Source organism: Hyaena hyaena, unplaced genomic scaffold (assembly GCF_003009895.1).
Source record: "Hyaena hyaena isolate Hyena2069 unplaced genomic scaffold, ASM300989v1 scaffold_31, whole genome shotgun sequence".
NCBI classification, from domain to species: Eukaryota; Metazoa; Chordata; class Mammalia; order Carnivora; family Hyaenidae; genus Hyaena; species Hyaena hyaena.
Genome location: NW_024080664.1, coordinates 3,000,019 through 3,014,270, shown reverse-complemented (window position 1 = coordinate 3,014,270; position 14,252 = coordinate 3,000,019). Strand labels below are relative to the sequence as shown.

Sequence of the window (14,252 nt, the reverse complement as noted above, 5' to 3'; positions counted from 1 at the left end):
ATTCAAAACCAACCCTCCAAGAACCAGAAATATCACTTTTATAAATGGTCTCCAAATGTTTGTTGACCGCAGACCCCATCAGTAAATAATTATTGGAACTTTCCAATATGTATATTTTTAATTTACATATATACATATGTATTCACAAATTATTCGTGGACACATACTATTTCATCAATACAAAGTGTGTATTATAAAACATGTGGCCCGATAGACATCCTTAAAGTGTGAAGCAAAACTAACTGGAAGTCCCACTACTTTGCCCATTTTGTCTGGGGGAAGTGCACCCACCTGTGGAGACCACGGTCTTTGAAAATTTTCAAGACTTCGCTTCGCAGCAACATGGCGTCTGAGACGCTGGGGGTGCATTTGTTGGAGAATCTAAAACTTATACGCGTTGGTTCCAAAGTCGTAACATGTTTTGTTTTTTTTTTAGTTTGTAATTCTTTAGTTGGTGAGTAACTGATTGTTAATTAAGTGGCCACCTTGCCCTTGAGCATGGCCTCTGCTAAGACACCCCCCAGTCCCTTAGGGAATGGAGCAGGGGTGTCCCGGGCACAAATCTTTCTCAGAAACACAGGAATTAGATGGCGGGGGGTTGATTTCCTTTTACGTCATATGAGCTATTTCAGAAGCAGCTCCCTTACCACTGACCAAAGGCTAAATGTCTTCAGGGTAACTGAAGGTTTCTGATTGCTTGGCAGGGGGTTTAGAGCCCTGCGGTGTGCAGCACAGGTAGACAGCTGAGGAAGCGCGTAGCCCAGATGTGCGTTTGGGAATGAGAAGGGGGAACAGGAACTGTAGACCGTTCTCAAACCCCTCATTTCGGATTGTTTGGCTGCCTGGTCCCGAGCTCTGTGTTACAACTTCACAGCACCCTTTGAAAATCAGTTCCCACAAAGATGCACCGGCCGCCACTCTTACCTCGGCAATGGCGGCAGTGGCCTTCGCCCATCAGACGTTGGCTGATGCAATGGCTGCTTTGCCGCACAGAACTGGCCAAGGGCTTCTGTTTCATGTGACTCTCTCACGATTCTCTCTCCTTAGGATTGGGGTCGGGCGGGAGAGAGGACGCGGGTTTACACTGTAATATGTGTTAAGCAGTCGCCACATCACTGGGTCCCTTCAATTTTCTCAATGGTCTTTTAGGAAGAGCCAGTGAAGTGGAGGTGAAAAGCGAAATTGTGGAGAATGTGGGGAGAAAAGGAATCTTGCAGAATACTGAGCAAGAACAGCACAAGGAAGACCCAGCCCGGGAGCGTGTGGACACAGAGGTGTCCCATCCTGGTGGAAATGCCGAGGGCCAGAAAGCCTCTGAAGACAGGGCTCCCTCACCAGGAGTCTTAGCAGATGGTCCAGATGAGGAACAGGTTCAAAACCAGAGTCCTGAGAACGCTCCCTTCCTTGAAAGCACAGAGCAGGTTGAGTCCAGTGAGGCCATAAACACACCAGACAATAGGACTGGGGCTTCCCTTGAGCGGTCCAGCTGTGCGGGCGAATTAGATGGTGAAATGCCAGATCCTGTGGCCGGGCAGGACAGTTATAATGCCTTGGATGTCAAAAACCAGAGTAAAGAATCTACAGAAACACAGGAAGATTTGAAAACCAGCCTGGGAGCAGATAGCACAAAGCCATGTCAAGACTCTGCATCTCCACAAATATCTGAAGTTGGAGGGCTGGGCAGCATAGGTGTGGGGGAGCGAGGTGGGAGCCCCACAGAGGGTGTGGCGGAGGCAGGGCTCACGGGGCTTGGAGAGCAGGTGGGCACAGTAGCCTCCGGCCCTCCGAGGGACAGCGGCGACGCTGTGAGTGATGATGAAAAGCACGCGGTGGATACCCCAACAGAGTTGGACCCAAGCTCAGGGCACGATCTAGAGAAAGAGACCACCATGCAGGGAATTGTGGAGCCCAAAGAGCTCCCGGTGGAGAGCACAGCAGTAGATTGGGAGAGCGATGAAAAGGAGGACCAGGAAAGGGGGCTGAGGGATGAGAAACCAATCCAGACAGAAGTGCAGAACATTCCTTGTTGCCCAGCAGCCAGAAGCAGCCCTCAGGGAGCGACGGGCCCAAGTGTGGCAGACACAGACAGCAAGCCCCTAGATACAAAAGAACCCGAGGAAGAAAAGAATGACCAACAGGGAGAGGCATTGGATTCGTCTCAGAAGAAGACAAAGAACAAGAAGAAGAAAAACAAGAAGAAAAAATCACCGACACCTGTGGAAACCCTAAAAGATGTTAAGAAAGAGTTAACCTTTCAGAACCCAGATTTAAGTGAAGGTAAGGAAGAAGAGCAGGTAAAGCTTACCGATGAAAAAGCAGCTGTAGAATCACAAGTTGAGGTACCTGAAAGCCCAGAGAAGGAAAGTGCAGCAGGAAGCAGTGAAAATGTTGATGGTCCAGAAAATTCTAAAATTGAGTTGGATGAAAAACTTAACCAAGAAGATAATGATGTAAACACTAAGGCAGGGAAAGAAGCAGCCGATGGCGACACATTGGCGCCGGGAGATGACACAACCCAGTCGTCAGGCGCGAGTGCCGACAATAAGGAGCCGGATGAAGCCATTATAAGAGATGAGGCTAACGAAGATGGCGCCACTCACAGCGTTCCAGAAGCAGAGAGTGGAGAAGCGTCCGGCGGCACCCTGCTGGAGAACGGGAGTCCCCTTGAGGACTTCGATGATGCCTCTCAAACAGGAAGCCGGGAGCACCAGGAGGTGGCAGAATGTCCCAGTGAGGTAGTCGGGAATGTTGTAGAAAATGAGGATGACTTAGCACCCACAGGAGAGCTGGGAGCCTCCGATTCAGACCAGCCGAGAGGCGGAAGCGAGAAGGGCAAAAGCAAAGAGGACTGTACGCTGTCGTAAGTGGAGTTGAGGCCGGCCGTCGAGGGGGCCGAGGACTGTACAGTAGCTCCGGCTGTCAGAGGCCCATCTGCTCTCTCCACTCTCTGTCTACAACGTCCCACACTGATATAGATGTACCACGTGACAATCAACCACCGAGCTGTCTACCACGTCGAGTTATAGACTGTTACTTGGGGATGTATCCTTCCACATTAAGCCTATCGCCCCGATGAGAAAGAAAGACATGCTTGTAATCAGTATACGTTCTAACCAAGAGCATTCCAGTAGAGTCAGACATAACGTACACTTCATATTTCTGCTTAAAATCAAAATAAAGTGACTTAAGCATTTGCCTTAGGCTGATACTCTTGACCAGATCTGTCAGCATACAGTTGACCAAGTGGCATTCTGAGATGCCCATGGTGTAAGCATAGTGATATTTAAATTGATTTGTCTCATTCAGATATATGTACTTTCATATTTAATGTTGATGTGTACGTTATAACCTATGAGGTATTTTATTTTAAAAGGAGATAAATGGCCAAATAGCGTATAGGTCACTGAGTGATAAGATTTGCACCTTAGGACAGTAACGCATCATGTTCGGGATAAGAAATAAATACCTTCCAGCACTGGGAGATCTTACTTCCCTTTACCTCATTCAGATATTTTCTCTCAAACCAGTACGTTTTGATGTCATTGTTAATGATACCCGAATTTGTTTTGTAGATTTCGACCTCACTCTGTGCTGATTATGTACCAAAGTCCTTTTATACAAAGATTTTTTTTTTTTAATTTGTTTCTGGAAGAGACACGTGTTGAAATTGCACTTCCTAATGCAGTATTTGTGTGGGGGGACCATTTCTGAAATTTATTTTTTTAACCTTAGAATTGCTTCTTTCTATTTGTCTAACTGTTATTCAAAAGAGAGGTGACCATTTTTTATGCAAACTGCTAATTGGACTATCACCGGATATTTTAAATAGAGATCCACTTTTGGTGTTTTGGTATAGATATTTTCATTTGCTGTTTCTCAGTATATTCTTATTGGAAAATTCTCGATTTGATCTTCCTGAAGGAAATATATCTTTTCTATATACGGAAGCCTTTTAAAAAATAATTGTAAAGTTAAATTAAAAAAACTGTAAAAATATTCAGATTACAAAGGACTGTACGTTATGAATGCCGTGGACACTTTATGAGAATATATGAATTCATGTCACTGTTACAAGATATAATTGAGTGCAAAAAAGACCAGAACCTCAATCAAACTTGAGGCAAGCGTGTTATTATGTAACTGAAATAAAAAAAGAGCATTTTATCATTTGACAAGCCTGTGGTTCCAGTCTTTGGCCTGCCTGAATTCCGACAGGCTCCTATTCTGCGTGATGTGATCTTTAAAGCAGTCCCTCCCTCCAGGCTGCTGATTCCCCAGTCAGCCTCGTGTGAAGGACTCAGGCCTGATGCCCTCTGTCAGTAATGACTCGGCTTCTCTCCTGGCTCCTAGGCCAGGGCTAGCGTTGGGAGAATTGAGAAGATCTTCCGTCATAGAGTCCCCTGTGATGTGTGAGTCTGGTGAGGAGCCCGTTATCTCCAGCTAGCCCTGTTCTGTCGCTCAGCTTACCTGTCCCAATACTTAGAATGTTTTGAAGAATATGGTGAAAATAAGCATTGAGGCTTCCTGTGTAAGTGTCCTGAAGTCAGGGACCGATAGACCCTCTCCACCAGTGCTACCTACACGGACAAATACGGGGCTTGCTAGAGATCGAGTCCAAGGGCTGCACAAGACTTGAAAGGGGGTCAGCGGATGCCCGTAACTTCAGCAAAGCCGCGTCCACCCTGGAATGCACGTTCGGAAACCCCTTTCATTCCTACCTACAAAGGCCCCTGGGGAGGTGATTCAGCAACCAAACCCACTAAGGGGTGAGATCATCCAACCATTTTAAGGTCTCTCTTTCCTCTCTTACTCAACAGCACATGTAAGGGCACTGTGGCACACTTCATACCCCACAGGCCAGCTGTCCAGTGGTCTCAATTATCCACTCATTCATTTAAGTAATGGACTTTTTGATCACTTCATGTCTGGGAGGCACTATGCCAGTGGACAAGCAGAAACGAACCAGCTCCTCATGGAAGCGGGCAGCTGAGAATCAGCAAGCGAGCAAAGAAAGAAAAAAAGGGATTATGAACAGCCACCCCATCTCTTGATAATCTAAGAGCCTTCAGTGTGAACAGCAGTGACTCTGCTCCAGCGGGGAAATGACATTGTAGCACGGTTATTGATGTCCACGCGAAGGCCCTTAAAGTTACCAAGAAATCGTTACCTTAGGTAATTCAGGTCAGGAAGGCACAGAGGCATATGAGGCAATTTGGAAAGATTCTGTGTCAAAAGATTGACTTAGAAAAGAATGGAAAGCCTTCCTGTCAGCCACATCCCCAGAGACACCCAGGCCCCTGAGATTTCAGCAGGATCCAAAACAGAGGAGAATGCTGATCGTTGATGCCTTAAATTTAAAAACGAGGATATTTTCCAGCCCCAAACCAGAATGTACTACTGTATATAAAATGAAAACCTTCCTCCAAAAGTATAATTAAGTCTAATTATGAGTCTATGTGAGAAACAGGGAAAGGTAATGGAATTTTGAGTGACAGCTTGTTACAATGTACAGAAGTTGAGAGGCAGTAAAAGTTTTTTCAAGAGTTTTTGGGAACAGGATGTATGGCCCTGAGTCTTAGTGAATGGAAAACCTGAACATTTACATTTCCACTCTCACCAGGACCCTGCAGTGTTAGCTCTGGGGGTTTGCAGAGATAGACCCCTTTCCTAGGAGTCCGCCTCGTACAGCCCACTGTCGAAATGCGGAACATCAGAGATCCATTCCCAATGTCCAGGCTCCGGAAGGAGAGGAAGGGGTGTTTGTGCCTATGTTATATTATGTTAGAATACCTGCTTATTCGGTGTGATGATCGTATACAGCAAAAACTGTCCTTTAGGAGAAAAAACCCTCCTTCTCTCCTTTTCATCCTATCCACTGTGTGACTGAGGTTTTTTCAAGATGTGAATGACCTTGGTGGTGGCTGACGTATACAATCCCCATCTGTACAGACTTCTTGGGCCCTATAAACAGGGGGAAGGGCCTGTCCCGTGCTCTGCCTTCTGCAGGAAGGAGATGCTCTCCGGAGTGGGGGGCTGGCCCCAGGGACGGTGAAAACCGACCACGTGGATTATAGTCAGACTACGTCAGTGCAAGGCAGGAGTGGATTCCGTGAGAGGCCTTGGCCTCTGCCTCTCTTTGCAAACGCAGACGGGAGGTGACGTTTCCTCTGCCGTGGGCAGAGGGGCGTGGGGCCCACAATGGCTGAAATTAACCCCCCACAGGGAAGATTATGCTCCCGGTGGCGTATTATTCTGAGCAAGCTGCTCACCCTCCCCGTCTTTGTTTGCTCTCTGAAAATGGAGTCGGAAACTGGCCTCCGGAATTGTGTGCCAGATCCGGGCAGGGCGGCGCAGAGAAGGAGGGCTCAGGGACCGTGGTGGCCGCCGGTGGGTGACCAGGCTGCACCTGGACCGATGAGGTGACAATGTGCAGACCAGAAGAATGACCAGGAAGACCAGGGGGGTTCAGATGCTTCCGGAGCCATCTGCACTGGCTGCCCCCTGTCCCAAGTCCCTGTCACACCAAGTGCTTCTCAGGTCTCTTAACACACGTACCGGAAAGTTCATTGGAGTTTAATACAGAAAAAGAAGACTTTTAAAACAAGTGAAACCTTTAATAGGCAACTCATTTTGATTTCTCAGTTTAAGAGAGAACTCTGGAGTTGAAGCACCCTGACTTCATTTGCTTTGACGCCTTGTTTCTAAAAACTGCAAGTGTGGTCTTTAAATGAATAGTTTATACCTATTTGTAACCGGGTATTATGGGCCAACCATGAGCAGTAGCACTTAGTAAATACAGGGTAAAGGAGGGTGTGCGGTGCCCTGGTTAAGTATTATAGTAGCCACCATACTGACAATACCCCACCGTGCAATCACCACATCAGACTTGGTTTTTAAAACTGCAAAAAAAAAAAAAAAAAATTGTAAAACTGCAAAAAGTGAGGCCCGTCTAGTTTATACCAAACTAATGTGCTCCTTTCTTTTTTCCATTTCCTTTGAACAATTTAGTTTTAAACTTCCTCTCCAATTCTGCTTCCAAACTTTTCTTCCTTAAAAGTTTACTTCTCAATTTTCATGTTCTCACCATAAGAGTGAAGGTCACGTTAGCCTTATTTTTTGTTTGCCTAGTGCTATCGTTACCTTTTAACATGGATTTTGTACTTGCCGTCCATGATATTGGAAGTCTTCATAGAAAGAACTATCATAATAAAATTGTGCCATAGGTAGGTGAGGTTCAAGATCATTTTCAAGTATGTTCAGTGCTTCTTATGATGCCTATATAAACTATAAGATAAAATAAAAAGTAATGTTGAATAAAGATCTGGGCTTATAATGTTTTCATTTCAGCATTGGGTGGGCTTGCAGAAGAGAAAGAATAAGTTATCAGAAGCAGTTTGATTACGTACATTAAAATAGAACTCCAGAGGATCATAAATTTATGCTTGACACTTCTGCTTTCGTGTCTTTTGTAATTGAAAATAACAACTTGGGGTGTTGGAAAAGCAACTTAGAGAAAGCGTGTAACCTGGGTAAGCATGTTAGATAGGTGATCTTTTTTTAGATGAAAACAAATTGCATTTTATACAGATTACTTCCTTTCCACGTGGTGAGTCAGAGCTGTGCAGTGTGAGATCAGTGGCCCCTCAGGAGTAAGCGTCTGGGGCCGGGAGTCCGGCTTCTACGCCAAGGTCCGGGTTTAGATCTGGAATGAGGAAGGAGTGCCATGGTTAGGGGTGCGGCCCTGAGGACAGTTCTCAGCTGTTCTGGGCCTCGGGTGCTCGCCTGTAGAAGAGGGACAAAGTGGCAAGGCTCACCTGTGGGGCTTTGCGGGTGAAGGCGCACCTGCTAGAGCCGAACGGGGATGCAGTGACCGCGAGGGACCCATTAACATCACTGTCACCATCACATCATCCTGATTTGTCCTTTACCGAGGTGTAGGGTGGGTTTTGCCCAAACCCAGGCCTTGGTCCCCTCCTCTGTACTCAGGATCGTATTCCTCGACCCCCCCTTCAGAGAAAGGTTTTGGGGGGAAGGAGATTTTGAGATGCTTCTGTATCTGGGTCGGGGGAGGGCGATAGAAACCTAGAGCATTACTGCGTCTTTCTTGAGATAGTATCCGCTCTTGACAAGCGGGTTAGCAGATGTGTTGTCAGCAGACTTAGTCATGGACACGTAGTCAAAGCTCTGACCCTGGTGAGCCTGTGAGAGAAAAGAGAGTGATAAATTCTTCAGGGACATAAACTTGCCAAGTCAAGGATCATGAAAATGCCGGTGATACGTATCACGATGTTCGGTGTGTTTGTACCTTGCTAATGATGTTAAACCACGGAGCCTGTGAGATCTTGTGTTGCAGTGTGGTTTGGCGCTAGAGTCCTTGCATGTAGCCCAAAGTGGAAGATTAGCCTGTTTGCATGCAGCCGGATGCTGTCCCTGATGAGATAAGCATGTTGTAGGAGGCTGACCCAAGTCAACTTCCCTCGGCTGACGTCCTCCCCAGCCCTGCCTGTGGCCTCATCCGCTGTGGTACGTGTATAACACCTCCATCATCCGTTTCACTAACCCCAATGCACATTCCTCGGTTTAGCGGTCTGCTGAAAGGTGCGCTACACGGATTCACCTCAACCTCTGTCTTTTTGATTTCTTTAGATATTAGGTTGAAAAGGCTTCTTGACGAACGGGAATGCTTATTGGAACAGGTAACAATCTTTTCATTACTTGACGAGTTCTCCAGCGGGGGCACCTGAAACTGACCACCTTTCCATATACTTCTTCCTTGATCGGGAAGACCCTAGCATATCATGCCCGGCAATGATTATCAAGCCAACCTGTGTTCTTAATATTTTTATCCAAGTAGGGCGTTATGGGTCACGGGAGGTTTAGAGAGGATATCCCCAAAGACTCAAGGCCATGGCATTGAATTTGGGACGCTCCATGCAAATTGCTGCTTAAATATTTACGGGAAGAGCCTGGATTAACCATTGAGGCCGTGAGGCAAGAGCCACCCCAGACACCGCTTCTCTCACTTCTGCTGGCTCAGAGAAGTCGGTTTGGGGATCTCTCAGCAATCAGCACCCCTTTCCAGCAGATTCGTTCCAGCCGATCAAAGTTGTTTTAATTGTGGTTTACCTCCATGGCTCTCGTCCACCTTAGGAAACACTAAACAGCCGTTCCTTTGGTCCTTTCTTCTGCAGGATAGTTATTAAATCATTTCACAGTCACTTTCTAAGGAAACTCAGTTCCTCCCATTCGCCTTCATAAGCCTAATCAACAGTAATTTTGACTTACTTGTTACAATTCTGTTGAAGATTTTTTTTTAATTTTTTCAATGTTTTATTTATTTCTGAGAGACAGTATGAGCAGGGGAGGGTCAGAGAGAGAGGGAGACACAGAATCTGAAACAGGCTCCAGGCTCCGAGCTGTCAGCACAGAGCCCGACGCGGGGCTCGAACCCACGAACCGTGAGATCATGACCTGAGCCGAAGTCGGACGCTTAATCGAGCCACCCAGGCACCCTGAAGATTTCTCTCAGAATGGGGGAAAGCGTTCAATGCGGTGACAGCATTGAGGTTCCTTTGATCTTTTAAGAACATGAATCCATCGTGATTCTGTACTTTCTTAGAGCAGAGAATGCCAGTGGTCAGTAGAGGTGAGGGGGTCTGATCTGCTGGTGCTGGCCACTCGGGGAAGCGGGGTCCCCCCCCCGGGCCACCAGGGCCACAGGTTAACAGCACAAGGGCTGGGAGACTCCCCAATAGACATCGTTAACTTTCTAGAGTCCTGGCTGCTGACTGCATTTCTGGCTTTACCCGCCTCTCCCGGGGAGAGGAGAGAGCTCTGCAGAGCCCAGCTCCTTGAAGGTTGCACCCCTGCACCTTGACCAGGCTCTGTGAGCGGCCACACAGTTCTGCTGGGCACATGATTACAGTATTTCTGTGCCTAGAAGGCTCCAGAAGGCCCTTCCTGGCCTCTTAGCGAAATAAACAAAAGGTCACCAGCACACTGACCTGCTAACTCTTAAATAAACACTTCAAGTGCTCCGTGCACATTCTCCGCCTGAATTCAAGAGGAATCTCAAACTTAGAAATAACCTTTCACCCAGAGTTACAAAATAATGTGTGCCTGATATTGTAAATCCAGTTCCATTTTCACCCACTTTACTATTCCTTTCTGAGACAAGCAGTTACCGGCCAAAAGTTTTTCCTTTATTTATTCGGTTGGGTTATTAAAGGGGAGAGATTCCCTACGGCGGCTGGTAGATTGTAACCTCTTACTACATTTTTCTTGTACTTGATTACGTGACCCCTATCTCTTTGGCACCTTGGAAGACACCCAGAATAATTGCAGAGCAACATCTGATTGTATTTATGGGGTGTTGTTTCTTTCCACGCCACTTCCTTCCTGATAGGCTCTGCGCTCAGCTTTTCAGTCTCCTTGAGAAAGGAGAAATTCACATACTTTATCGGTGGGTGTTTTCAGATTAAGAAACTCAAAGGGCAGCTGGAAGAGAGACGGAAGAACGGCAAGCTAGACAATCCGCATCCTGGAGACGACTTCCTAGAAAACGGGACAGACATGCATGTAATGGACCTACAAAGTAAATGTCAACCCTTGCATAGAAGTTAATGCTTTGCGTGTCCTATTTTTATGGTACTTGTGCTGGAAGAGAAAAACCACCCTGGCAAAGAAAGCCTGGGATCCCCCGTGGCCCCCCAAAAGCCTTGAGCACAGTAGGCAGGTGCCCAAGGACGGGCAGGTGGGCAGAGCAAGGATGTTTCTGTCTGAGCCTAAGAGAGAGAACTGGTGCACCAAGATACCACCATGCGACCCAGTGTGAGAAACCATATTGACTACGCTGGATATAGCTGCCGTTTTTTTTTAAATGTTGGTTGATTTTCAAGAGACAGAGCATGAGTGGGGGAGGAGCAGAGAGAGAAGGAGACCCAGAATCCGAAACAGGCTCCAGGCTCTGAGCTGTCACCGCAGAGCCCGACATGGGGCTCGAACTCACGAACCGTGAGATCATGACCTGAGCCGAAGTCGGATGGCCAACTGACTGAGCCATCCAGGCGCCCCAGTATAACTGTCTTTTGATCAGCCTGTTTATGGAAAAATTCAAAGGCATTTTTCTATACAAGTAAACCAGAAAGAGCCTTAGAGGAGATAAAATTAACTCCCGGTCTCTCCCCGTCTCTCCCCGTCTCTCCCCGTCTCCCCACTCCCTGCCCCTCCCCTGCCTGGCACTAGCCCACCTGGGCTCCTGGAGGGACTGCGCCTTCTGTCTGGGCTCCACCAGGTGTGGGGCCACAGGCCAGCACGCACAGATTTGCATGCCAGTTACTAAGGACGGGCTTGGTTCCCAGTAACTATTGTCTTAACACTTTAAAAAGCCCAAGAGCTTAACACATTCTCCTTCTCTTTCACCCTTTAGGGGACGCCAACAGACAGATCAGCGACCTCAAATTTAAACTTGCAAAGTCTGAGCAAGAGATAACTGCATTAGAACAAAATGTACGTGCACGCCTTTAAGCAACATTGGGCAGAGTGAAGGTGATGATTAAATAAGTGGTGCTTGCTAGAACTCGCTCGGAAAGGCTGAGCACAGAGAAGCAGACAGAGATTTCTAGAACCAAAAAAAGTCCTCAGTGTATTTCCTGCGGAGAGTAAGGAAGATCACTATTAGGATTCGGGTTATTATAATGGATACTAACCCTTTATAAACAACGCTTGGTTGTAGAAAATAGGTAATGTGGCCGGGCAGTTTTTTAGTTTGTTCTTTAAAGATAATTTATTTAATTACAAAGCACTTCACGTGGGGATATTCCTCTCGCCTGGGTTTTTCTGTCTTTCTCTCCCAACCAGGTGGCTCTCTCTGGTTTCTAGATGTGGGGTCCTCACGCTGCGAGCATGCTGGGCAAACTGGGGGCAAACGGTGTCCTAACCAAAGGGAGAGATTAAAATGGTGGCTCTACGCGGCTAGAGCGTTGGGGGATGTTTGGGGAAAGAGAAGTGAGAGCAGCGTCCCCGGGAAGGCAGGAGTTGAGGGAGGTGCTGGAGTCTCCGTGGACCCTGGGTCCCCGCTGGCCTGTGGCTGCTCCTGTCTCTCGCCGCAGACCCGGCTGTGGGCTGCCGTCCCAAACCCTCCGTCTTCTCCCCTACTATTTCCTGGGCGTCCCTTCTCCTTCCCACCTCCTCACCGCGCCACGCCAGGAGACACTGGACCAGCGCCACGGTCCTTTGCCTCAGCATCGTTCTGCATGGACCTGCCTTCCCCAGCAGCAGGGTCCCACGCAGGGACGGGGATGGCAGCACTGTGTGAGCCACCCTTCTGGACCAGGGGTCAGAGAGGGAACGGGGTTGCTTCAAACAGCTTGCTTGGTTGGAGCCTATACGATAGCCCCAAATGCTAGGTCATCACGACTTGCATCCTCCGTCCTCCCCATTTCATAAGCCACACCCCTTGATCTCACAGGTGATAAAGCCGCTGGAGAAAGATAACAGGCCTATGAATTTATATGTGCGGTGTTTCCCTTCCTTTTAGGTAATAAGGTTAGAGAGTCAAGTAGCACGTTATAAATCGGCGGCTGAAAATGCCGAAAAGATAGAAGATGAACTTAAGGCTGAAAAACGGAAACTCCAAAGAGAGGTAAATTTTCTAGGCTGTTTGCAGGGAAAGAGCGGGAAGTGATTGGCTGGCTGGCCCACAGAGGCAGCAGCTGCCTGGGGGAAATCTGAGGCCAAACCACGGTTGTCACGGCCACCACCCTGGGTGGGCCACCTTCTCAAGGCTGCACCGAGAGTCCGTCCTTGTCCCCGGGCTTCTCTCAAGTTCTTTGTGTCTTTGATTCTCTCCAGCTTCACCCTAACGTGCCAAGTGCTGGCTTCTTCTATTTGTTCTGCTCGCTCGGAGCGTGTGGTGTTTCTTGGATCCAGGAAGTCTTTATTCTAAATCAAGTATGGAAAGTTTTCAACCATGACCTCCTTAAGTATCCCTCTTCCCTGGTCTCTCCGCCTCCCCCCGGGTTCTAACCCGAGGCCTTCTGGCAGACCTTCCCTGCATTTCTTAGCCACCTGACCTTGGACTTCCATCTCCTTGCCGCACTGCTGACAGATCGTCTCGTTCACCTTTTCTGGTTTATTCAAAGTGTGTTCATTCCTGATGTTTTCCTGTCGTATGGTCACACGTGGTCCTGCTTCTTTGTTAACTGTTCATTAACAACCGTAAATTGTCCTTAATTCTTTAAAGATGTCATACACGGGGCAGCTCAGTCAGTTGAGCGTCTGACTTCGGCTCAAGTCATGATCTCACGGTTCATGAATTCGAGCCCCACGTCGGGCTCGCTGCTCTCAGCGCAGAGCCCGCTTTGGATCCTCTGTCCCCCTCTCTCTCTGCCCCTCCTCTGCTCATGCACACACGGTCTCGCTCTCTCTCTCTCAAAAATAAACATTAAAAAAAAAGATGTCACACACAGCTGTTCTGTTTCCCACTTCTGAGGACTGGCTCGTGTCACCCTCGAGGGTCTGACTCTGTGGCTCAGGCGGCTTGTCCTTCGTGGGCTGGGTGTCTTGTGAATCTATACTTGATTCGGATTTGTGGAAGTACTCCAGGCCTGACTTGGGGAAATTTCTGGCCAAGAGGGCTTGCCTCTGCCTCCGCCCCTGCCAGTGAGAGGGGGCTGGGGGGTGGGGGGGGTTAACCTCTTCCGGGACCCCAGCCACCCTCCTGGAGGTTTCAGCTCAGCAGCAGAGCCGCAGGCCCTGTTCCCGTGATGCGTGTCTGCACAACCTCGGGGCTGCCCTGTCCCCTCCCCCACCCCCACCTGAGGGCGCCTGCACTCTGCCCCGCTGCCTGCTGGTCCCCGTGGCTCCCTGCCGCTGTGGCTTCCCTTCTGACCACCAGGCTCTGTGGCCGTGGCTCCAGGGCGGGACCGGCTCGGCCTCTGCTTCGCTTTCTGGTTGCAGAAGCCTGGCTGCCTGGGCTGTGGGGACCGACTCCTCCCGCTGGCCTGGGCTCAGCCCTGCTCTCTCTGCCTCCCTTACCTTTTGTGAGACCATCAGGACCCCCAAGACCGCGTCATGTCCGGGGTCGAGTTGTTTCAGAGGATGACGGTTGCCTAGTGACTCATGAGGCCAGATTCTTGTCCTTTGTGTACCTTAAGGACAGTTCAGGAAAGTGCCTCTGCTCGCAGATCCGCGTGTATGTACTTCTGGGGCCTCGGCGGGTCCGGGCCACGACCACGCTTGTCCGCAGGCTG

The 14,252-nt window shown here is 48.5% G+C and overlaps 1 protein-coding gene across 15 annotated transcripts in view; it reads left to right on the top strand.

Moving 5' to 3' along the window:
• Positions 1-14,252, top strand: part of LRRFIP1 (LRR binding FLII interacting protein 1) — a 137,995-nt gene that overhangs the window by 122,799 nt on the left and 944 nt on the right. For 12 of the 15 annotated variants that reach the window (XM_039228632.1, XM_039228631.1, XM_039228630.1 and 9 more), the window contains one exon: positions 1,150-4,175. In XM_039228632.1, the coding sequence (XP_039084563.1) occupies positions 1,150-2,864 (1,715 nt within the window). In that variant the 3' untranslated portion in view covers positions 2,865-4,175. Of the gene's footprint in view, positions 1-1,149; positions 4,176-8,646; positions 8,697-10,476; positions 10,595-11,428; positions 11,509-12,538; positions 12,644-12,852; positions 13,301-14,252 lie in introns of those variants that run through there. The other 3 variants (XM_039228636.1, XM_039228637.1, XM_039228635.1) reach the window with 2 other exon arrangements.